Below are 26643 nucleotides of genomic sequence, written 5' to 3'. Positions count from 1 at the left end.
AGCAGGAGGAAGCCAGGCAGATGCCCTGTACCTGCAGGTTTTGCTAGAGCTGCAGCTAGGGAACAGGGAGGAGGGGTCAGCCCAGCTGGTTTGGAGCAGAGAGCAGAACCTCACCTAGAGATGCAAAGTAACTGGGATGCTAGAGGATTCTGATTTAACTTAAACCAGGAAGGGGTCTGGAGCAGACATTGCATAAACTGGTTTGACCCAAATCAGTTAAGTCTGACACTACATTCAGCCAGGTTTATCTCAAACCGGTTTCAGCCATTTTCAAACTCATTTATGTGCACTGAGCATCTGTTCTGTTACAGGTTTAAACCAGTTTCTGATCACTTAAATCAGTTTATGTGTAATGTCTGTCCTTAGCCTTACAGATCTGAACTAGTTTCTGATCACTTATGTTAGTTTATTTGTAATGTCTCTCCCTAGCCCTGATGATGTAGAATTACTTACTATACCTGTGAGCTGTGGAATTTTAACAAGTTTGCATAACTTAACTGTGGAAAAGCAATTAATTTTTACACTATTTAATTAAACCCACTTAATGGCCAAGAATTCAATTAACAATTGCTTTCCCCTCTTCATTGTTACCTTACCACTCATTTGTGCCAATTTGTTTTATACGATGAACTCTATATCTGGATCTACCCATCTATAAATGAAGTATGCATATGTGAGCAACATTTGTCTGCATCTGTAGATATGTGTTCATTATATTAATCTAAAAAATAGATTGAGCGGTGTAGTATACATAGCAGTCTTGCCCATAGAACCCACAGAATGAAGTGCTTTCTTGATTAAATTACGTATTATTCCTTGGGTATAATTCTGAGTCACATATACAGGTATAAATTTGGATTAGCCTGAAGATCTGCCTTACCACTTCCTAAAGAAAAGAGAGGGTAAACTTGCTCAAACTTCCCTGAGAAGTTTCTCAGGCAGTGCCTACTCTGACAGTATGGCCCCATGTTTAATTTAAGGTGTAATGGGAATCGAATCGGCCACAAAGCTATTACACATATTTTGTATAACAACTTTGTTATACCTTTTCTTGTTTTATTACTCTGTTAACTGCTTCGACATGTGACTGGGCTACTACTTAAGATGTGATTAACAGGTTAATTACAGCTTACATGTTATATTTGCCAGAGCCTGAAAGCCTTTGCATTCAAGCAAGACATGAGCTAGATGCTGCAACTACTCCATGTTACCTACCCAGTTTCTTCTCCTCAGGCATTGTGCTGCCTAGATGGGGTAGGAATTGCACCTGTTAGATTGGGGAAAGGATGTACAGTATCAAATGTCTCTGTTTTACTCCTTGCAAGAAACCCTACTTCTTTAATCGCACAATAGGGGAAGATGGTGTTGATGTTCCAGAAGCTTAACCTATCGCCAGTTCTCTATAGAATAATGTAAGGGGTCATAGTTTGAATACTGCTTCACAGTCAGATTGCCTTAAGTATTTTGAAACCTGTTTATAGAAGAGAAACAAAAAGGAAAATACATATGTTTCAGTATTACAACTATACAACATGTACTAGGGACCTTTTGGAATTATGTATTTGGTTTCCCTGTGATACACACCAGGTTCTTTGAGAGAGAACTTGTGTAATTAGAGCAAAATTTAGTGTAGTATCAGTCGCAGTGGAACTGCTTGAGGTTCTAAGGTTTTCATGGCTGAGGTAAAGACAACATAATAGGTAAAAGCATCCTAGCAGCTAGTCTATGAGATGCCATAGGTTCTTGACAGTAGATGGCCAGTTTTGAGAGGTATGAGTCAAAGATATAACCAGTTTTTAAAAGTGATCTCAAAACAAAAAGAAACTCATTTCATGGTACGTTCAGCACATTGCAACTAGCAATTTCAGACTGACTTGTAAGCAAGTGGGAAGAATGCATAAAACATAAAATTACATATTCAGAAAATTACTTGTGGATCAGACCATGAACTGTGAAAGCATCACTTTACTTTCCTTCTAAAATGATGAAACTGACAGAGGTTAGAGGTACTTGAACTGATTAATGACCTAAAGCAGAATCTTCTTAACAAATACAGCAACCGGCTCTCCAAAGTCTCAAACTCTAGCAAACAAGCTGTAGACTCACTTGAATGCAGAATGCAAGAATACCCAGTGTGCTCGCCCATCAGTTTTGTGCTTTCACTCGCCTTCATTCATTTTGTCCACCTGTTACTCATTTCTAAAATGTTAGGTAATTTGAATCTTTGTTTTAGACTAGCTGTGCAGTGGTTGACATAAAAGATTTTAAGAGCTTCCCATTGACTCCCAAGCTCCTTAATGTCCTTAATGTATTCTCTGTAGAAGTTCCTAGTGTTGTCAATCATCATTTCAGGTTTCTAGTGTCAGGTAAACAGAAAAAAAAAACAGGAAAAAACATTTTCCATGTGTTTTTTCTCTCCCAATAAATATTAAGAAGTCCATATATACATTTAGAGAGATTTATTTGGAGGCATAATCTCTCTCGGCTCTCCTCCCTAAAAGTGCTTTTCCCAGAAAAGCATAATTGTTCCAAGAGCAGTTTATTTAATATTATCACTAAGAGGAAATTTTTACTACTGGAAAGTGGTTGAATTGAAATAAGTCTCATCTGTGCAACATTTTTTGACAAGAATATTTTCATAAAAATAAAATGAACACTTAGAGTGTATTTCATATGAAAAGTTAATCTATTGCTTATCATAAGGTGACCTTGTGGCCATCTACAAATTCATTGGGGGGGGGTCAGCAAGGGAAACGAGATGCAGGCCACCCTCACCATTCACGGGGGATGTGTTCTTGTATCCCCTGCAAATGGTGAAATCCACAAATAAGGCACTGCTTTCATGAATGCAGTGCCCCCAGTGGCGGGGGGGGGGGCACGGCTCTGCCGGGAATGTGACGGCAGCAAGCAGAGAGCCCCTGGGGAGCTCCTATATGTGTCTAAAGTGTATGTAAAATGTGGGTTTGGCATTCACAAATATTTGAAATCGTGAATGCCAAACCTACGAAAATTGAGGGTTTCCTGTACTCTGTTTACCAGGGTGCCCCTTGGGGCAACTAGAAACAGCGGTCAAAAAATGACAGAGAGCAGATTTAGATTGGACATCAGGAAGAACTTTTTTATGGTAAAGGTTACTAGAATCTAGGATGGGCTTCCAAGGGAGGTGGTGCTCTCCCCTAACCTCGATGTCTTTAAAAGGAGACTGGACAAGCACCTAGCTGGGGTCATCTGACCCCAGTGCTCTTTCCTGCCCAGGGCAGGGGGTTGGACTCGTTGATCTCCTGAGGTCCCTTCCAACCCTAAAACTCAAATGACATGTTTAATCACGCTTACTCTTTTTTTAAAATTTTTCTTCCCCCCCGCCCCGCTTCTTCTATGATAGGTGCCAAATAGTAATAATCTGTGGGAAATGATAGTGTTTCCTTTGGAGGATAGTCAATAGAATGAACTCAGTAAACAGAATGAACTCAGACTAAAATCCAATGAAAAACATACTGCATTTAAAAAAATATATATTGTTCAAATGAAATACTGATTTTGATTGCAAATAGGCAGGCCCAGTGGTCAGGGCTGTCCCTGGGGGGGGCGTCAATCAGGGTGACTGCCTCAGGCCCTGTGCTTTGGGGGGCCCCGTGGAGCCGGGGGGAGCAGCGGTAGTGCAGAGCTGGGTGAAGCGGCAGTTCCACGTCCAGCCTCTCACAACCCTCCCTCCCCCTGATGCCACCACTGCCGATGGCAGCAGCAGGTTCTTCAGGTCTGGGATCAAAGTGGCGGCAGGGCCCCGCATGGGCTGATTAGCCCCAGGCCCCACACCCTGCTCAGGTCACCACTGCCAGTAGTTGACAGGTTAATCTGCCTATCTCTAAGATTCAGTGGCTGTTCTAAGTGCATATTTTAGCAGCATACAGGACCAAATTTGGCAATTGTTCTCACCTAAAGGGGTAAGAACACTGCAAAGATTCAGTTTTGGTCTATTTCACAGAAGAACAGACAGTCTTAGCCTAGGATGTCTCAGCCTGAGAAAATATTGCTATTGTGTGGTAGCTTTAAGGACTGGGGAAGTGAAATGTGACAGTGTTCCCAGTGTCACAGTTTAAGCAAGGTGTGCTTGAAGCAAGACAAGCAAATTTAAAAGCATTGTATGAATACACATACAGGTGTTTTCAAAATGATAGTCACTAATCCAGCTAGCTTGTTGGAATATAGCTACTTTATTTTAAAAGTATGCTTGTAGACCTTTCTGCATTAGCTTGCCATTGGGCACATTTGGTAGCTTCCTTTCCCATAGCTCCTGTCATTGGATAAGCAAGGTATTTGGGTGAATCAAGGCTACCATGCCATTTATGTTCAGATATAATCTTACATCTGTGAAAAATGAGTTATGGTTACTCACTCGTATGTGGCATTTATGCCCTTTGCTGGAGAAGCTTACCTTCACACAGAGGAACTAAATAAAAAATAGACTCATCCTTCAAACTTACTGGATTGCTTACAAGTAGACATGCACTATCTGGGAAAGCTTTTATATATTTAAGATCTTACATGGTGTCTGTTGAACAAGATGATTCCCACATGGTGCTTATAAGCTTTTAAATGTAATAAAATGTACCTGCAATGTCTTCTTTTACCCAGACGTTTCAGCTTGTTTCTGTACCTCTTTAAGTCGAGCTGACCACCTGCATAGACACTGCGTACTTGTAATGGTTAGAGATCTTCATTAACTGTTAGAAGAAACAAATTTTAATGTGGTAATAATTCTGAGTATTTCTCTTCTGAAATACAAAGAAGTGAAGGGATTTGCAAAAGGCCATCCAGAAAGTTAGTGGCAAAGTAAGGATTATAGCTCAGAAATTCCTAATCCTTGTTTTTGCATTTCCTGAACCTTTGAAATAGTTCTTCATCTGTTCCTTCATTCTGAAATTAATTTCTTTTTGAACATGTTTGTATAAAACACTTCATACAGAATTTATCCTTTGTTGTTTTGCATGGGATGTAAATGAAAAGGATTGCTGTAAATTGTTTTTTGTTAGTCCTGCATTTAGATGTGCTCTTTCATTTCATGAGAGAAAAATCTATGTGGCACATTAATGCAAACACAATGTAAAATAATAATAATGCTGAAGTCAAAGTTTGGGGCTCAGTACAGAGATTCAAAAAGCCCAGGGCAAAGTCAGTCCAATCTATGCTGGTTTCTCTAAACTGTGTAGATTTGACCGGGAGTGAATGGGACTCACATTTTGTCTTTGGTTGGGGGAGGCAGGCAAATGCTTTCAGTGACTGAAGCCAGAAGGTTGGGGTGCTCTTACATGCCTCCCTGCATGCCAGGTATTGCGAAGGGCAGCCAAATGCAGCTAAGTGGCTGCTCCATCCCTGATTGGCTGTCAGGCATATGCCTTCCCCCTGCTGTCCTATCATCTGGAATTGACAGCTGCAGGTAGCCAGTGGAAGGAGGCATGCTCACTCTTGCTCAGCAGCGTGAGAGGTCTCTGGGCTTTGTCCAAGGTAGGGGGAGTTGGGGTCCACCCCAGACAGGACAGAGGCAGGAGACAAGTGGGATTCATGAGCTGCTAGGGGTGGTGGTGCCAGCAGCACACAGTGCATTCCCAGCTGGGTCAGCAAGGCACAGTGTGTCCCTCACTTGTCCCAAGCCCCAGGACCATGCACCTGAGCAGCTCTGAGAAGGCCTTACAGGATTTCCCCCCGCCCCCTCCCTTGGAGCCAGTGCCGAGTTCCTGGCTGACGCCACTTCTCTACAGCCGCAAGGGCATGGCTGCCACCCTTCCCTGGAGACCAGAGCCCATGTCAGTAGAGAAGTGGCTTCAGCTGGAAATTTGGGGCTGGCTCTGGGGAGGGGAAAATCCTGTGAGCTCTTCCCAGAGCTGCTTCAGCCCAGGATACTGGGGCTCAGGATAGGGGAGGGGATGTGCTGGAGCAACTCTGGATTCCTAACTTCACCCCCCATCCCTCCCCGGGCCCAGTCCCAAATTCATGGCTGAAGCCCCTTCTGTGCAGGGAAGCATCTGCAGAGAAGCTTGGAATTTGGCATTGGCTTTTTGGGGGGCAGGGTAGAAATGCTGTGAGCCTTTTCTGGAGCTGCTCCAGCAGAGGGTCCTGGGGCTCAGGACAGGGGAGGGATTCTCTGTGGCCCAGGAACTTGGGGTGTGCAGCTGGCACCACCTCCACCCAGCAGCTCACACGTCACTCTGTCTTTTTCCTGCCTGCAGCTTTGGAATGAGGCTAGCTAGGTTGGAGTAGCCAAGGCATAGCTCCCTGCAAGTGGGGAAACTGCACAGGCCCCTGGGATACCTTGATTCGTGAGCAGACCTGGCACTGGCGTTTGATACACTGGTCTAACCTAGATCTAGTAAGTCTGATACTACTTTAATCTAGATCTATCTTAGACTTGGATCTACCATTTTTAAAGCAGCCTATGTGCCTCAGACTTGTGTTTTGTTATGGGTACACACCGATTTCCAACTGCCAAAACTGGAAAAAGTGTAATGTCTGCGCCTGGCCTGGGTTTCAGTAGTTTAAAAAAAAAAAAAGAGTTGAAAAAGAACAGACCCTTTGATTAGACTTTTAGTTCTCACCCTTATCTCTCCTGCAAATGTGTCTGAAAATGAATGGGACACTTAGGGCATGTCTACACGTTGCTGTGTTTTAGTGCTTCCTAAAGCATGGGGCAGTACGGGCACATTATAACCGGGAAGCAACCGCTATGACAATATAGCTGGTGATCACATGTAGACCTATGTGATCTTTGGGTGTAGATGTGCCCTTAGTAATTCACTATTCTGTCAACCGTTATATGTGTTACCATCTAGTTAAGCAAACCTCTTTAAATAATAGCCACCATGGTTGCTGGACTTAAATAGATTCTAGTCCTTTGAAAATGTTTTGCATTTGTTGATGAAGTAATTATCTCCAGCAGAGTAGATGTAAGTAGTCTAATAAGATTGCATTAGTAGTGGCAAAAACATATTCCAGACACCATGTTTACATGGAGAAATGGATTGGAATAAATATTAAAGGATAAATTGTTCTATAGTAGGATCCTGAAAAGAAAAAAACTTTGATTTGGCATAGTTGCTTCTCTCACTTGTATCATAGAAGTGTTTATAAAGCTAAGCCATTCTGGAATAGTGATAGTGTACTTGAAAAGGTATTCCATATTACTTATTTGCATGCCAAAAATGCTCAAGAGTAAATGGCAATAAATAAAATAACATTTCAATATCATTTGGTCTTTATTGGAAAGGAAAGACTGCAAAATCCATTTAATATTATATAGTAGATTTACTACTGAGTTACATTGACATTGACTAAGATAACCCAAAACCTGACAGCTGAAAAATCTTTTAAAGATACATTGGTAGTGGGGAAAGATGCCTACAGCTTCAACTCTACCAAGGGTCCTATAGCTGGCTCAAAGTGAATGATGTCGGGTGGATCTACACATGCAGTTAGTATGCAGAAATATATTCCAGTGCAATTTGCACCAGAGTTAAAGGCTCTTGGGTACAGTGTATACATGTGTGCCCACAAGCACAGCAATCTGAGCTAGGTCAGAGCAGTCCTGTGCTGGCAGGAGACGTGGGGGGTCAGTCCCAGGCTCCAGGCGGTGGCTAGCTAGGAGGCAGCCCTCTCACTGCAGCACGTTTGTGCCCCAGCCGGTCCCAGTCCCTCTCTACACATCCATTTTGGTGCACTAAATGACTCTGCAATAGGGAAGTACTTGTTCTGGCCAATGCTATTTTACAGAGGAGTGAATTAATTACCACGCCCCAATACATATGTGTAGACGGTGACACTTTACTGAAGAGCTAATTTGTCAACTCCAGAGTAAAGCACACATGTAGATGCATCCACTGCCTACAGAAAGGCTGTGGTCAGAGCAGCCCCGGATGAACTAATTCCCTACATTGCTGAACATCCTCAACGTAACATGATTTGTCTAAAGCGAATTTGTTTAAGAATTTTAAGAACAGCTTCCGAGGAAGAACTTCTGAGCTTCCCTGCTGACTCGATTTGATTTGCTACATGAACGGGAAAACATGAAACTCAGAGTTGCCCGGGTGTAAATAAGGGAAGGATTTCACCTAATGTGCATAGTATTATTTTTTGATATGTAGGTGGGCTCATCCTTTAGTACTTAGCTTTTGGACACATTGGATTGTCTTTCAAATGGTCTTTTGACTCTGATTTTCCATTTCAGTGCTTTATCAAATTAATCTAAACATGTGAGGGCAATTTTGTCATTTCCATGGATAAGCTCTTAGTAAAAAATCCTCACTTGGCTTTACATGTGAACATAACATATATTGGTCCGAAGAAACTTGACTTTAGTTGTCAGTTATTTCCTCCTCAGGGCATCATCTGTAACCACTTACTTATATAATAGCAAACCATCTTAAAACTAGAGTGGACCTAGGGTAGAGTTACATTACATTTTGAGCTCACAGTATATTATGGGAGTTCTGCTTTCTCTGAGATGCACAAGTACACAATTATTATTTAAAATAAACTCTTCCAGGACCTCAGTCATTATTTCAAATGACTCTATCAATCACCATGTTCTTTAATAAGACTACCTTTCTCCTGCTAGTTATTTTCCCGCAGAGTTTATGCTTAAAAAAGACAGTCTCTGTCACATTTATCTCAAGTGGATCTCCCCAGGGCAGCAAGTAAATGTAAAACTCTGTTTACAACCATTTTTCATTTCCCAAGCCTTTTAATATCACTCTCTCAGGCCTATTGCTATGTCATTCACTTTGTAATGTACTGGGTTGTCTTCCTTCTTTTACTGCTTGTCCTGGGCGCAGTGCTTGGCAATTTCACTCCCCTTGAATGACTGCAAATTAAACTAAGGTCAGGGAAAAATAATTTCCTTCAGTGATGATTTCAGAGGCAGATACCGAAAGCAAATATCACATCATATTAGTGAGGATGCTTATTTTTCCTCCTCCTTCCTACAAAATGACTTTTATTTTCAAAGAGCCATCATTTTATGTTTTAGTCTATGGTTTCCTGATATTGAATCTCAAAAACTGCCATAGAAAAAATATGGCTACATTTCAAAAACTATGCTTAGGAACATCTGGGGATTATTGGATTTAAACATCTCAGTAATCCAATACAGTACTATAAAATACAATAATACAAATACAAAAATGCAGAGGATTTCCTTTGATAAAAGTACATAGAATAGGATTTAACAAAACCTGTGGAGCATTTTTAAAGTAAAAAATTGTCAAAGCAGTAATCCCCCAATCCTGCAAACAACAGTAGCAGTAACGATCAAGTTCATTATTCTTTGTTAATATTTATATTATGGTAGCACTCAGGATCTTGGCCCCAAACCAAATGAGAAGTCATACACACAGAACAGAGCGAGAAGACTTGGTTACACTGTCCACTATGCATAACGCTAAATCTGTGCAGGATGGGGACCGAGAACGATAGTTATTTATCCCTTTCTCGCAACCTCTGGAGCCAGAGGAAGTTTCACCATTGCCCAATTGGCCAACCTCTACCATTGTGACAATCCAGATTTAACTGTAGGAAAGCACACACCAGGTCGCATATTGTCAATGCCTTCCCACTGACTAAGTTCAGCGGCGGACTACAGCAACTGCACATGGCGCTGAGGATGCCATCGCATGGGTCAGCAATTATGCACATGCTGGCTGACTGACTGTTGCCCAATAGAAAACTTCAGGTAGAAATTGTCAATAAATATGGAAAATGGCAGGATTTGGACTAAATTCAGCGAGGAAAACATAATTCTATTTTGTGAGGTAAATTAAAAATTCTCTCCTGTTACCATTGGAAACAGTGAGAGGTTTTTTGGCTACTCCTCCACTGGGATCAGAATTAGGTTTCAAAGAGAAGAAAAGGCCAAGTGCTTCGGAAGTGCGTATTGGCACTTGTTGGTAGCCTGTATTTGATTTACTCCTCAGAAAGAACGAGGTTCACCAGTCGTGGCTAAAACTTGAAAATCTTTACCTTAGCCAGAGATTTGAGTAATAATCATTGTCTCCTAGTAGAAGAGAAAATGTGAAGCTATCACGTTAATGTACAGCACTTTTTTACTGATGCCCACCAAGCATATTTAGCCCACCACAGAAAAACTATGATGTAAAGCAATACGGATATTGTGGGGGTTTAATTTATGTCATTATTCTAGCTTTACTCTCATGGTTTCCCATTCAGTCCAAGTGTTTAACATGAGGCTGTATTGGTTTTTTAGACCGTGGTTCTAGCAGGTACCTAACTTGTGAATGATCTCACAGTTTAATACGGGACTAGTCAAGTTACGTAGCACTTTGCTGAGGTTGAGGCCTTCGTTTTTGCTTTCCTTTCCATTAAGATGTGCGGTTAGAGACCACAACTCTGCATGAAACCAGGGTGGCTGGTGTAAGTAGAGGGAGCCAAAAGGAAGTTTGGAAAGATTTGTGTCTCTCCTGATGTACAGAAGGGGTGCACAAGTTACCGAACTCTGGCAAAATATTTCTGGCTTGCTTTAGGAGATCTGGTCACTTCAGCAACTAGGCAGTCTCTTTTACTTCTTTCCAATTCCTTTTGGGCTGTTTTAGCTCCTGTGGTACAATCCCTGCAGCAGACATTCTTGGTTCTCACACTACTCTCATCTCCATCCTCCACACCAGAGGCAGGGAAAAGATGGTCCTAATCCCACTTCTAAGATCTGGTACCAGCACCCAACAACTCACTGCAAGGTTGCAGTGTCACTATTTGTCCTTCTAAGCGTGACATAAAATGTAAGGATTCTGCAACATGGCAGAGCAGACTTCTGCATGATGACACACCTAGGATATATAAAATGGGAGGCCTCTTACATCCCACAGGTACATTGCACAAGTGCAATTTTTCTAAAGCAAAGAGAATTCATCGGTTGGTCTGATAAAGAAAAAAAGCACTAAGTTAAAAAGGGAGCAGAAAATACATTTCAATGTGCTATTGTGCTAAGTTGCTTGAATCTGCATATATTACTTTGCCTCATAAAAAATTCTCAACTAGAAACTAGATTTACTTGAACACCTTTTCTTTAACAGAGACAAAAGGAGGAGGAAAAAATCCTTACCTGCTGAAAAGCAGTAATTTAAAAACTAGATAGCTATCAACATGTAGTGAAAACTAGTGGCTAGAGCTATACCTTTTGCAGTTACAGATTTTTTTCCCCTCCACTAAGAATTGGCAACCCACTCTTCTTCAATAACATGTATTATTAAATCATTTATGTACCTATCTGTAAACTATGTAGTAAAATGTTTGTGGGTATTTATCATTTTAAGATGCAGAACTAGCAGGGATAAAATTTCCCCAAACATGCAGTATCAGGATAAACATATTTCTCAAAAATAGCATTCACTTGTGAATGTATGCACAGGTAATGAACCATTCTCCACCCCCTTCAACTTATTTTCCTTTATAAAATAGGTTCCTAGCATATCCCAAAAAGGAACAAGTGTAGGCCCTCTTGAACCAATTTGGTTTCTTAACGCAAACATCTCTGATACTAGCACCTTCCCAGTTACTCTGGGGCACTACTTCCTTGCTTGCTTCAGAGTGCAGTTGTAGTCATATCACTCTAGGAGACGGGATTTTTTTAGCTGCCTAAGAATAGATCCTGGAATTACTGTAGCTATGAACAGATGTTGCATTTGTCCCAGAAGAAAGGTTAGTTTGTTTTTTTTCCTGGGGTCACATAGACATACACATCCATTATTCAGCTTCAAGTCCCTCTGAAGTATGCTGGATAAAACACACCAGTACCTTTTCCTGGGATATTCTGTTGTATGTCTGCCCATTTATTGCGGTTCATTCCAGGGACATGCCAGTCAGGTAGTGTGTTCTCACTGCCACCTACTGGCACAGAAGCAGAAATGCAGTTTGGAAAGGCAGCTTCGGTATAGAGCTGTGCCGTACCGTTTTTTAATATGGGTCAAATCCCAGGACAATCAATCCTGGGTTAGTTGAGACAACTGCTTACAGCCTATCAGGCTCCATATAAGGAACGCCTCAAAAATGGACATGTTGAGGAGTAGAATGGATTTAAATTCTTCTTCCATGCTAGATAAACTGTTGTGTCTGGTGGATAGGTGTAAAGAAGAGGAGTTAACGTGGTGTCATTTTCCCACCCATTTCCATGTACACACTGTCAGTTAGGAGTATAATAGATGCCCGCTGGTTGCCGTCTCCCCTGTTCTGTTTCACATTTGGGTAGTGGTAGCTCATTCAGGTAAGTAAAAAGAAACACACAGATCCTGTTTGGGTTGATAGAGTGATTTACAGTTGAATACCAGTAGGTTTACAAGCCAAATCCAACACCAAAATCTCAATTTTAAAGGTAATGTGAACCACAGTAATGTACTATTTAATCATTTATTCAGGGAAGAGTTTATGCTGAAATTCTACTGCAACTATGTTAATTAAATTATTGTTAAAGAAAACAGGATTATTTCTCTCTCAACTAATTCTTCCTACAGCTAGACTTTTATTTGGACTCTGCATTTGTGAAATTTAACTCAATATTTCTGCAAAATCGCTCAAAATACAAGCATCCATCATTTTGTCATTACAACATACTCTTGAATATATGGTGTCAAATGCATCCCTGAGGAACAACTACTATTTTAATGTATCATGTAACAGTCTTTGGCTAGACAACTCATAGGGATTGTTTAGTCTATTATAGTTTGGCATATTGTCGTTTAATAGTGGCACACATGGGACGCTAACTTGGCTGTATCGGGATTATTTCTGCTATATATAGAAAAAGAAATTGAAAATTGGCTAGACACAACTTCCGAGACTCTGGTCTTGTCATTAAAATAATCTCTTCTGGCTCTTTAGTTTTGTCTATGAGTCATGAGTAAATAATCATCACAGTTTTTGTTTGAGACTTCAAACTGAAGTTTTGCATGGCAAATCGTCTTTTTACAGAGAGAACTATTTTACACAGAATGGAACAAATTCTGCTGGGTTATATAGCATAGCTTAATGTTATTCACTGAAGATGATCTGTTGTGAAGAAGAATAGAATTTAGTGTTTGCATTTTTCTATTATTTGAACTATCCATATGCACAATAAAGTTAAATCAGTGTAGGTTCAATATTGAACTTGTAATTAGATATGAGTATTCTAATTTCCCTTCACCTGTATGTGTAGGAGAAGGAAAAATGCATCCTCTCCTAGCCTCTTGCTTGTGAAAACCTAGCAGAATTATGATCTCTGGTACCGAGATGGCCAGGGACTGCTCCGTTTATGCATCTTGGGGAAGGCATTGTTCCAAAGTGGACAGGAGCCCAGCCCCATTCCTACTTGGTGGCAGCCTGTAGAGTAGGTTGGTAGCCCACAGGGAAATATACCACAGTTATGGTAGAATGGTTTTCAGGTCTAAACAGGGTTCTTGCCTAGCAGATCAGCCCCGTGGGGGACTCCATTTCCCAGCCGCTCCTGCCAGCACTGCTGAGGCCAGTCTCTGTGGAAAACTTTGCCCTGCAATGTCACCGTACCACTGCTCCTGGGGGCTCCATGGAAAACCAAAAGCAGCAATGTGGGCAGGGGCTGCTGGGAAATGGAGTCCAGCCATCAGCTGGATGTGCCATTTTGCCCACCCCTGGTATAGAGGTATGCCCATAGACAACTCACTACGTGCAGATCTCACTATAGTGAACACATCTACATGTGTGCCTGACTGCACAGTAACCACTGGTCCTGCGCAGTCCCGATGCTGCATGGGTCATTTCCAGTCCCATTGCGCAGTAGCAGCAGCATCACAGTTCATGCCCACCGATGCTACATTGCCGTAGGCAAGAGATACGTCACTGTAGTTTGCCACTGTGGCAATGTAGTAACTCATGTAGACGCACCCTATATTACTTTTTTTCAGTGTGGAATTCCTATTTACTTCATCCTTCACATTTCAGGTAACCATTATGCATAAACCCAGTCTGGTTGTGTTTCTATGATTTAATAGTGTGAGGTAGCTAATTCATTCTTGTTTCTCTGTATCCATGAAAGGACTAGTATTCGATATCCATAAAAAAGGAATTTGTTAGCAAATAAAATCTGTTAGCTGCTTCTAAATCTATATTATCTCCAGCCATTATTGTAGGTTATTCTTGGTAAGTATAGAAAGGAGTAAGACAGATTGGTAGTCATTTTGAAGGGAAGTTTTAGTTTGAACTCAGAAATTATATTTTACGCAATCCCAAACCACAGTGCAAAATTCAGGCTGTGGCATTTGAGTCAGTTGTGAATACAGGTCCATCTAGATTGTTTGTCATATTTTAGGAAGAGCGTAGAGCAGGTGAATAATAATTTTTAAATACATTTCCCCCCACAAATGATTTAATAAAAAATGGCACTGTTCAAAAACAGTGAATTATTTTAACTGTTCTGTAGATGTGCAATGTCATATGGCATCTGAATAAAAACTGTACTTGTTGAGGATTTATGGATACTAACCAGAGAAACATTCCAATCATCTGCTTCAAGTTCAATTCCCAGATCCTTATTTCATGCTTTGGGAGAGATGAGATATTTTCCCTCTAGTGTTAGCCAAAGGAAAGAGAAGAACTGGGCTATAAATTTGATTTTGTGTGTTTTCACGTTGGCTGGTTCAAGGCCTAATGAATGGTTTGCCCTCAACAGCTGAGTTACATTTCAGTGTTTTAGCTAGAATACTATAGTAGCTGCATAACCCTGTCCCTCTGTGCCGACACACCGACATATGCCGAGATCTAAAAATAAAAGATGGTGAAGTGGCTAATACTTGCTTCAGATTCGGATTCGGCTGATTCAGGGGACAGTGATTCAATTCGGTGATTCAAATCACTGTCCCAGATTGATTCAGCAAATTCTGATTCAGAGATTTAGCCACCACCAAATTGGCTGAGTCTCTGAATCAAACATGCCCCGTTCCCTGTTGCTCTCTCAGCCCAGTCAATGGCTGCCCCACCCAGCCCCACCATCCCGGCTCTTTAAAAAAAGAAAAAAAAAAGCTCTGAACACACTGGTTCCTGCCAGGTGGGGGAGGCAGGATCCCTGCTGGCCCCCACTAGCCCCATGCTGCATGGGGGGCTTTTCCATGAGCCCCCATCTCCTGTCCACACTCCGAGAACCAGCCTCCCGGCTCTTTAATATATATGTTTAAAAATCCCCATACTGACTGACTCCTGTCAGGTGTGGGGACAATCCCTGCTGCCTCCTACAGGTCTGTGCTGTGTGGGGGGCTCTTCTACAAGCTCCCAGAAGCCCTGAAGACTGCAGAAGCAGCCAGTGAGTGCAGGTTTTTGTTTTTTGGTTTTTCGGGTTTTTTTTAAGAGCTAGGATACTGGCGCCAAGCAGGGCAGCCATTGACAGGGCTGGGAGAGCAGGTGGGGGATGGGGGCTCGTGGCAGAGCTCCCACACAGCATAGGACAGTGGGGGCAAGTGGGGGTCACCCCCCTGGCCTGGCAGGAGCTGGTGAGTGTGGGTGGTGGTGGTTTTTTTTAAAGAGCTAGGATGCTGAGGGCAGGCAGGGCAGCCATTGACAGGGCTGGGGGAGTGGGTGGGGGGCTCTAAGGGGGGCTGGGAGAGCAGGCAGGGGATGGGGCCTGGCAAGGTTCCCCCCCATAGTCCCCTCCTCCAGCCCCCACCCCCTACTTACCGGCAGAGTCCGGGTCCAGTTCCCTGCAGTGGTGAGCGGGGATTGCCCAAATCTCTGAAGCTCTCCAAATCTTTTCTGAATTGATTGGGAGAGCTTTGAATCAATTTGGATCTTTTTATTGGTGTCCAGATTCGATTTGGATTCGGAGATGTGACTGCCAAATCAGGCCAAATCTCCTCCAAATTGAATCAGCAACCAAAGCTTCACATAATCCTAGTAATTACCACTTTAAACCCTAATTAGTAAAGTAAATATGGATATATGGTTAATGTTTTGTGTCTAGTGCTTCATGCTTAAATAAGTGGTAGTAAACACATGTGTACCAGGACATCTATTCCTGTTTTGTAAAGCAATTTTTATAAAGTCTTTTCTGAAAGTTACAAAACAATACGTATACTAAAGTTATATGACATTTTGGTTATAATGGAAATATTTGTCTACTTTCTAGTTTCACAGGTGATAGCATCATTTGAAATTAATGACCCAGAGAACAGAATTCAGACGTGCAAATTTTGTTCTTTTAAAGCTTTTTACCCCAAATCTGTTAATGAAGGTGTTCATTTGTTAAACTGGCACTTAAATAGGTTTTAACAATACATCAGCACCAAAACAGGGCAGCCTTCCCGATCCATCTTCCTGAGGGTGTTGGGACCCTACTGCAAAAATGAAAGTGCCAGCAAAATTAATTACTGCACTTATGCACTTCATGATGGATGTAAATGTACTTTTCCTGTGCAACTAGCTTTGACTTTAGTTGGAAAGATGCTTAATAGAAAATTTTTCCTATAACATTCATAGTATAGGCTAAGTAACTCAGGATCACGACAGAGAGCAGGATTTAATAATGAGTTACTAGACCACCAGAGAAGTTTAGCCAATAATAGGTTTTTCAGTTTAACTTTTCTACTGTAACTTTTCAAATGTAAGGTAAAATATGTTTCCATTTTCCCTAAAAAATTGTAATTAGCAGAGATACATGTATTTCATACTGATGTTCCCCCCGTCCTACCCCTAAATAACCTACTATTACAAGGGTTTTAAGATTCTTTCTTCAGCCTCTTATACTTCTGGTATAAAAAATAATTTCATTTACTAACAAAATGGCTACCAGTATTAAACCCAGGAAGGAAAACTTGAAGTAGCGTTTCTACCCAAAATGTATTTCTGACTAAAATGAATTTTCAAAGCATTTTCTTGAGCAATATTGGCTTTCTTCTCTTGTGTGTAGTAGTGGTAGGTAGTGTTCTTGTCTTCCCAGACTCCTATCCTTTTATGAATCTTTTGTAATATATCATGAAGGAAATAATAATGAAGGAATTAAAAGGGATAGTAAAACTGTTTTCAATTAATATGATTAAGGAAGAAAAATCAGTCAATTCCTCCCCTTGTGCCAGATTATATTTTAAAATATATGCATAAATCAAATTGAATTCACTAGAATATAGACACTGAAACAGAATTTGGTACATAGTTAAAGCTGGGGGCAAGCTGGGTTTTTTTGGGTGGCAGGAAAAATGGGAGCTTAGTCTCTTTGCCTCATGTGAAAAGCCCAGTACATACCCCATTCCTGAAATCTGAGTGCCTGAATCTAAAGCAGCGCAGAGGGGACATATATGGGCAGTTTATATATAATATAGGTAACTTTTTTTTAAAGGAAATTCCCCGTCAAGATTCCCCCAACTCCATTGTCCAGAGTCAACTACCTCTAAACTGGCACAACAATCCCCACCACAAAGAAAGCAAGACATTTAGCATTAATTATTCCAGAATTCCCATGTATGTCCCCTCTGCACTGCTATATAATGTGTATATATATAAATTGGGAAGCATTATGTATGTATGAGTGTGTGCCTGAGATTAAAATATAGGCTGAAATTAGTATTTTGTTAGTGTTCTGTAGCAGACCCAAAGTGTATTACACTGAAATTTAGAACAAGTAAGAATTTCTTGATTATTAGAAGCACATTGAAAAACACCATACTAGAAACCCCAGGGATGCATAAAAATGGTTCTTTAGGATGGGAAGTTAGCCCCTGGAGGTATAGTCCTAGTGCAGGATTCACTGTATCAAGCAATCTCTGGTCCAAACTTTGACTCTGACCTAGTTTCAGAGAAATGATCAGAAATGAAGAAATGGATAATGTCATCCTAACAATTAAAATGTCAGAAACACCGAGAATGGTTGCTGCTGCCAAGGGTTATATTATAAAAGTGTCTGCAGATGTTTCTATTAATTTATGATAGTGGAGGTCGATGGAAAAGGTAAAGAAAAGGGCTGAATTTGCATGTGGGAATATGTCACGGCATTCAGGGCTAGATACACAAAGAAGTTTTGGATGGGCATAAGTACATAACTGCCACTTTAAGTGCCTGAGTCCAAAAGTTAGATTCACAGAACCCCTTCTTAGCTTGATCCTACTGTTGAGATCACCTAAAAGTACAAAGGCATCTACATTTCTAACATAAAAGTTCCTGAGATGCCAAAAGTCTTTTAGTCACATCCAGAAGCTACTCTCTGGGTGTGTCTACACATGCATTAATGCACTTTTCCTAATGCTCATTGAATTTAGTACCTGTGATGTGAGGTACTAAATAAATGTATATTATACTACCCTCTTGTGCAGTAGCGAAAGTACATTCTTTTTAGTGATGCTTAATGCTCAATATCCTATTTTACCATGTATTAGAATATTTGCACGTTTTTTTAAACAATGCTTTAATGTGCAGTAAAGCGCAGGTGTAGATGCGCTCTGTCTTAACAGTGCTGAACAACACACGAAAGCCCCATTAAGATCCACCAACCAGGAGTTCTGGTTATTTTGCCTGCAAGGCTGGATCAAGTAAGGATTTTCAGAACAATCAAAGCAGGTTAGTTTTTAGAGTGTGACTGGAGAGTGATTATGTCTACTCTCAGTGGTTAGAAACTTAGCAAGCCAGGAAATTCTCTTTTCTACCTCAGGGGATTTGAACCTCAAACTCCCACTTTCCAGGGAATTATTCTACCCACCCTGTTACGCTGCACTCTAGGGAGGGGGAAGCAATCTCAGTCCTTCCATTTAGAAGATGTTCTGTCTTGCAAGGAAAATGAGCATAGCTCTTGTGTTGGTAATAAGGAAACATGCGTTCCCATCTCTGCTTCCACAGGATGCATTCAGAGCACTCCCACCTCAGATAACCCTATAGATTGGTAATTGATGTAGTCTCCCAGGATGTGGGGGATATGTGTACATATCCCATCAGGCAAAGGAGGAAATTGAATTTAGCTCTTGCGCAGCTTTGGCGTGTGCTTCACCCAGTGATCTGTTGCATAAAGGGAATGGCACCATCGCTGCTACCACTTTTGGAAAGTAAAAGCTGACTTCTCTTTGGTTTTTGAAACCTTTGACACATACCTTTGTAACAGGGCTGTGAATTGCAAGTTGAGGGACACTCTTACAGCATAAAGAACCATTGTCTCAGAGAGTGAAAGATGAAGACAACCGCACATCCTCAGAACCTCCTATTGGTTTCCCACTACATTTACGTTGCTTTCAATTCTGTGGATGGGGCTTTGTGGATCCCAGACACTGGTGCTCAAGAGCATGACTGCACCACAGAGGCAGTGAGCTCTGACTGAGCCCTCCCCAGTATACTCCACCTACCTGCTGGCATATGGCAGTGCAGGTACTCTACAGTCATTTCCAGGAGCTGCTCTAGGGAAGGCTAGAGACCAAGAGATCACCCATACAGGCACACCCCAGCGCAGAGCTTTATCTGTATCATTTCCTACTAAATTAAGAGAAAAGGAAAATTACAAATTAAAATAGTACAGGTTTTGTAGTTGACAGCAAGGAATTTTACTGGCAAACCACCAAAGAAAACCCTTGTTACTTAAAATGTTCATAGTTGGTAATTATTGTATCAGAGTATTCTTGAGTGCATGTATTATCTCGAAGTGGACAATGGGCATTACACCTATGCTAAATTGATGCTAGTTTAATTTTAAAAATGGCAAATAGCTTTTAATTATAACTGTTTTAAGAGAAGGAAAGAACTGACATTTTTGTTCTCTCTCCTTTTTTTTTTTTAGAAATTGATCTGGGAACCCACAGAGCGTTAAAGTGATGCACTTCATGAGTGGTGGCATCCTATACATAGGACATCACATCTGAAATTTTCCAGTAATTCTGTTTTCAACTTTCAAGGTGGCTCTGGCTGGAAGGGGTAGATTGTTCAATACTCCTGTGCCTATAAACTAACCAAAAATGAAGGAGGACAGTTGTTTACATGCTGCTCTTATATGCCTGGGCATGCTGTGCTATAGTCATGCTACATCTACGGAGAAGCTTAACCATTCAAGGCCGTCACTCCATGGTCACCATGAAAAAGGAAAAGAAGGACAAGTTCTGCATCGTTCAAAAAGAGGCTGGGTGTGGAATCAGTTCTTTGTAATAGAAGAATATACAGGACCAGATCCTGTACTAGTGGGCAGGGTAAGAAATATCTCTATTTCAGTATGTGCTATTTTGCGCATCTTGTATAAGATGCTTTGTTCCTCTCATACTTCTCTTCCACATCAGTTGCCTAATCGGAACTTGCTGATAAATCTGGTAGTAATCGTTTAATCTGTAGTTTGGTGAGAGTCCAATCCAAAGTCCATTGAAGTTAATGGGAGTCTTTTCATTGACTTCAGTAGGCTCTGAATCACTACTTGAGAGTAGTAGGTTAGCACTTTTTCTGCCGACTCTGAATGGACAACAAGGTTGATCCCCAAATGGCTAATCTGTCCAAATAAAACCTCATATCTGTCTTAGTTTTGGTTCCCTGTCACTTAGAATACTTTTCTCATTGTTTTAAGGCTGGCCTAGAAAATAGCAACCTATATACCAAACAGAAGAGTCCTAAAATAGAGATTTAAAATGGATTTGACCTGACATACCAATATTAGAAAAGTAAATTGCTGACTTTACCATAGCTTTGTTTTCTGATTTATAACACGTTACTCATTAGGATTAAAATATGTTAGAATGTGTAGTATATAATGAGCCTGATGTTTCAATGTGCTGTACCTGCCTTTGGAGTGTATTACTCCTGTGAATTAGCATCAGTCCGATATAACACAATGGGGAATCAGATCAATGGAATCAAATTCTGCCAGAAAGAACAGTTTGTCCCAAGAAGTCTGTGTTACTCCTACAAGTTAAGAAAGTTAAGAAAACACTCACAAATTACCGTAATACTATTTACTATGTTTGTTATTATACAATATCACAGGGCGAATACATTGGGAAGCAAAATTAGTATTTTTAATATTAAATAGAAGGTCAAATTTAGACTCTAAGACAAGTTGGAAATTGTCTGGAAACCAGTGTTTGGTACAGTTGTAACAGCCCCATGTGTCACTAAGCCACTTTTAAATGCAGTGTAGCAAAATCTGATTAATATGACGAGTATTAATCCCTTTACATTAAGTTACTCTTCCCTCTGTCTTCATTTGAACAAATAGAAGACAGTAACTATCTCATTCTAATTCTACTTCTCCCACCCCTTTGTGTCTAAAATATATTTTAGCTTTGAGGAACAAGAGCTTTGTGAATCTTTCTTACAGGCAAGCTCTTAGTCTGAACACATTTCTAGGTTGATCCTCTTCCTATTATAATTTGCTTCTGTTGCAGTTGCAGCTAGAGACTGTTCATAGCTTTATGGTGCTAGGGGCTTTGCAAATATACGCAAAGACACAAGTTATGTCTTTACTGTAGGCCTGTGTGAAGCAGCAAGTATTCACTTCAGATTCAGCCAATTTGGAGGACAGTGATTTGATTCAGAGATTCAAATCACTGTTCTGATTTGATTTGGCTGAGTTAGATCAAAAAGATTTGGTGCCACTTTGGAGATTTGGCCATAGACTAAACAGGTAGCTGACACAGCTGCCTCCAGCTAGAAAGTCTGTTGGGTTTGGGGAAGGGAGGAGGAAAGGGGTGTGGGGTTGGGGAGGGATTGGGCCTGGGACTGGGACACGCTGCCCAGCTGGGGCAGAGGAACACGTTACTCAGGGAGAGGGATGGGAGGGTACAGGATGCGGGTGTGGCAGCGCTCAGAGCGGGGGCTTTGTCCTGCTGTCCCTTGCCCAGCTGGGGCGAGAGTGGGGAGGGATGCAGGTGTGGCTCATTCCGGATGGTAGGGGGAAGCGGCAGCCCTCACTCCCAGAACGGATGCAGGCATGGCCACTGCTGCTACTTGCTTCCTTCTGCCTGGAGCAAGCCATGTCTGCATCGTGCCCCCCCGTGCCAGTTGGGCAAGTGGCAGCAGAGCAGAGCCCCCTCTCCCAGCACTGCCACGCTCACATCAGCGCTGGGAATGGAGACTCTGCGCTGTTGCCACTTGCCAGCCAGTATAGAAGAGTGGGTGCTGTTGCCACTTGCCAGCCAGCGCCGGCAGGAGTGTGGGATGCAGGCGCGGCAGCACTAGGAGTGGGGCTATGTCCTGCCGGCACTTGCCCCCTTCTACATTGGGCGAGCCACTCCTGAATCATGCCTCCTTCTGCCCCCTGCCCCCAGTTGGGCAAGTGGCAGCAGGGCAGAGCCCCCTCTCCCAGCACTGCCGCACCTGCATCAGCACTGGGAGCAGGGACTCTGCACTGTGGCTGCTTGCCAGCTGGCATGGGAGGGCATGGGATGCAGGCGCGGCAGCACTGGGAGTGGGGACTATGCCCTGATGCCACTTGCCCCCTTCTGTCCTGAGTGAACCACATCTGCATCCTGCCTCTCCCAACCCGGCTTAGCAAGTAGCAGCAGGGCATAACCCCTGCTCCCAGTGCTGCTGCACCTGCGTCCCGTATCCACTACCCTCCCCAAATCCTGTGCCTCCCACCCCAGCTAGGCAGCTTATCCCAGCCCCAGCCCTGATCCATCCCTCCCTCCCCCACGCCTGATCCCTCCCCCATCCCCCAACCGACTTACCGGCTGGAGGCAGCTGTCAGCTGCCTGTTTATTCTACGGCCAAATCACCAAATCTTTCCCGAATCTCTTTCTGAATTGATTTGGATGCTTTGAGTCGATTTAAAGCTTTTAATTGGTCTTCTGATCCAATTTGGATTCAGAATTTCAGTCCCCAAATCGGACCATATCTCCTCCAAATTGAATCGGGTACCGAAGCTTCACAAAGCCCCACTTTACTGCCATCACACTAGTGATTACCATATAGTGTGAGGAGTATAAACTAGCCACAGGAGTGATGGCTAATTTGACTTTGCTGAGGAGCAGAGGATAAATTATCCTATGCTGAGCTTCAAACTGCTTCAGTTAAAACTGCTACCATATCCTGTGCTAGCTAGTTACAGTTAGCTCGTTTACCTGTACGGTTTCCTGCATCATTTCTGTAACTGCCATGTAAGCATACCCACGATGGCCAAGGGCTTGCAGTCTAAGGCAAAATTTTGGTAAATCCAGACAAAAGTATATAGTAACTCAATATTTTAAGGCTTGGATGTTTACAGTGTATGTTCCCATGTTACAGTATGTCTGTTTCTCATTTTATAGCTTCATTCGGATATTGATTCTGGGGATGGAAACATTAAATACATTCTCTCAGGTGAAGGTGCAGGAATAATTTTTGTTATTGATGACAAATCAGGGAACATCCATGCAACAAAGACACTGGACCGGGAAGAGAGAGCTCAATACACTCTAACAGCACAAGCTGTAGACAGAAACACTAATAGACCTTTGGAACCACCTTCAGAATTCATTGTTAAAGTTCAAGATATAAACGACAACCCACCTGAGTTTCTTCATGAAAACTACCATGCCAACGTGCCAGAGAGGTCCAATGTAGGTATGTACAGAAAAATGCAGGCATAGTTTCTATTTTTGGAGCTTTGACATCTCAACTTGAACTGAGTATCATCTTCCAGACTTCGGGAGGTAAATTTTTATTTGGTCTCAACTAATTGCTGAAATATTATCAGTGAGTCGGAACAAATGGCTGAAGACTTCAAGCTCTGCTACAGAAACTGAATATGACTGTGAGAGTAGCTGTGCAAGCACTTCAGGAAATAGGGTTGTTCTTTCAACTAAAAGACTATGAAAAAGCTCCAACCAGGATTTGTGGTTCAGGGTGTACAATGCTGTTCATTTCCTTGACTGAGTTGTTTAACGAAGCCGTAAGCTAGGGAATGCTACCATATTTTCCATTATATTTTCTCCTGGTTTAAATCAAGCAAGCAACAAAAAGCCTACCTCTGCTTTGGAGAATCCAGTTATCAACATTCCTATGAACCTATTTGTGCAGAATGTAGCTAAGTGAATGTAGCTAACCCTAGCAAACAGGCTGTCTTGGGTGGCTATTTATTATCAAAAGTAGTAGTATGCAGTCTTTGCTAAAGAAAAAGTATCTGATGGAATAGAAATTCCCTGGTCAGAAATGTTCATTAATTCCTTTTAGAGTCTTTTATTACTTCCTTGCAAAATTGCTTTAAGCATTATGGAGATTCTGTTGCTTAGTATACAAATTGCAAAGTAAGTCCCAGTAATTATTAAATCTAAAGAATAAAATTTGGAGACAGCCATGCATACCAGGCACCTCTGTGCTTTAGCTGAAAACATCTTAGAGTGGCTTTTACAAATGCATCTACTTTTAACAAGCATTCCTTTCTCCCTTTCTGTCCTTTTAAGGTACATCAGTTATTCAGGTAACAGCCTCAGATGCTGATGATCCTACCTATGGGAACAGTGCCAAATTGGTTTATAGTATTCTTGAAGGTCAGCCGTACTTCTCTGTGGAAGCTCAAACAGGTATTACTGAACAGGGTTTATTTGTGTGGAATATTATATCTTTTTACAGTCTGTTAAAGTGAAGAATTATACATATTGGTTCAGACTTTCAGTGACAGCCAAGGTGCATGTAGCGTGTGTGTCTGTGTGGTAGATAGCTTTACACCACTTCATTCTCCATCAGTCCTGGCTAAGCTATTCAGTAGATTCATCTCCTGGAATATTTTAGAGCGTCCAGGGGCCTCTATACTAAGGAGCTGTCACTGAGACAGATCCATTCCCCTTGTGCCATGGTGATGGTATAGAAACTATGTAGGCTCTGTGCCATGGAGAATTCCCCCAAGTACTCATAGGTTCCGCTGTGCCAGCTCTCAGGCTGCTTTGCAAGCATGTATGGTATGCAATGTTCAGAAAATAGGGGAGAATTTGGCCACTGTTGCTATACACAATAAGTGTGGTGTATCTGCAAGACACTATAAGAAAAGCAGGAGCTGCTTTTCATTATTAAAAAAAAATAAAGTTGTTTATTTTTATTTTATTTCTAGGCATTATTAGAACTGCCCTTCCCAACATGGACCGTGAAGCCAAGGAAGAATATCACGTTGTAATACAGGCAAAGGACATGGGAGGACACATGGGAGGACTCTCAGGGACAACCAAAGTGACAATTACACTAACTGATGTCAACGACAACCCACCAAAGTTCCCACAGAGTAAGTGGCAAATCCTTTACTAAATAACAGCAGTTACTAACCATCATATAAAGCAGTTATACTCTCTGGAGAAATGTTGAGAAATGGAGTATTGCAACATGCATAGGAGACCAGTATTATTTTCCCAGTTTTACTAATGGCATGCTGAGACATTTAAATGATTTGTCCAGTGCAACAAAGTGAGTCATTTTCAAAGCCAGGATTAAAACTCAGGAGGCTTCTAGCTCCATATTTCATTTTTAAAGCCACTGGAGCATGTTATATTAAAAATATACCTATGGTGAGATCAGTCAGCTGTGGTCTAGACTTCTATAGAAAGGAGGGAAGTCCCTATCACTGAGTCAGCTACCGGTAGGCTGGCAAAAGCACTGGAAAATATGCTTTAAGGGAAAGACTTTCACTGCAGTAGTGATTACCTAGGAGAGCTTGATACACATCTTACAACTTCATTTTTCATGATGTGTATGCTGAAAAAGTAAAAGATTGCTCAGAGTAAAGGTCCTGTGTTTAACATTCTGCTCACACTGTAACAACCAGATGAAATCTTTGATATTCTGCCAAAAGTATGACGAAGGAGGTGGTACAAGAGGTTAAAAGACTAGGTCTCTAAACTCTCACATTCTGTGCATCAGAAACTTGTGTTTGGAGATGTTCAGTGATCATGGGGTACACAGTATCGCAGCCTATACACTCAAGAAGGCTCCTGCTAGGAGACAGACAATGCTCTAAAGAGGTTTACACGTGGCTTTGCCCTCTGCCTTTCAGCACTCCCTGGCTAAGTACAGATGTTCAAAAAGGCAGAAGTAGAATTGATCAAACTTATACGGGTTTCTGTAAGCGGTGTAGGTTAGGTCAGGAGTGAACAGAACATACATTCACACTTCGGGGGAGGGTGGCATGCAGATTGCCTGCACTGGCCAAGGCCAGGAGCCTGGGGACACTCCTGCATTTCTGCTAGTGGGCTTTCTGGGCTGCTAGAGACTACTGGGAGGAGCTGAGTGGTTGGGCCATCCCTGACTGGCTGCCGGACACAGGCAAGCATGCTTCCTCACCTCCCCCATCATTGTCAGCTACAGGCTTCTGTCAACTGCAGTCTGCTCGCCCATCCCCTGGACCTCGGCCATGCTCCCTGTGGCTGTGCCTACTCACGGGGACACAGGGATCCGTGGGTGGGCTCCCACACACCCACCCAAGGACCCCATGCCTCCATGAGCAGGGGCAGCCACAGGGAGCCTGACCAGGCTGCAGGGCATGGGTGAGTATGCCTCCCCACGTATCATCATCAGCCACTTGGCTCAGAGAGAGCTTGGTGGGAGGGCTGCTTGGGCACTCAGTGTGGCTGGGCATACAGAACAAATGGTAGTGCACAAAGGTACCTAGGACACTGGCAGACAGTGACCTGAGTGACATGAATTGGTAAGGGATCTGATCCAGAAGTTTGATGCACTGGTCTAGCCTAAATCAATTAAGTTTGAGTACACATCGATCCAGGTCTAAAATAGAAC

General features: G+C 42.0%; 1 protein-coding gene across 5 annotated transcripts in view; it reads left to right on the top strand.

Moving 5' to 3' along the window:
- Positions 1-26643, top strand: part of CDH11 (cadherin 11) — a 113506-nt gene that overhangs the window by 69801 nt on the left and 17062 nt on the right. For all 5 annotated transcript variants that reach the window (XM_090063727.1, XM_090063724.1, XM_090063726.1 and 2 more), the window contains 4 exons: positions 19745-20147; positions 23193-23487; positions 24327-24446; positions 24971-25138. In XM_090063727.1, coding sequence (XP_089919853.1) covers positions 19920-20147; positions 23193-23487; positions 24327-24446; positions 24971-25138 — 811 coding nt within the window. In that variant the 5' untranslated portion in view covers positions 19745-19919. The remainder of the gene's footprint in view (positions 1-19744; positions 20148-23192; positions 23488-24326; positions 24447-24970; positions 25139-26643) is intronic.

This window comes from Crocodylus siamensis, chromosome 9, assembly GCF_052110815.1.
Source record: "Crocodylus siamensis isolate JL-2025a chromosome 9, ASM5211081v1, whole genome shotgun sequence".
Classification (NCBI taxonomy): domain Eukaryota; kingdom Metazoa; phylum Chordata; order Crocodylia; family Crocodylidae; genus Crocodylus; species Crocodylus siamensis.
This window is presented reverse-complemented; position numbering and strand designations above follow the sequence as displayed.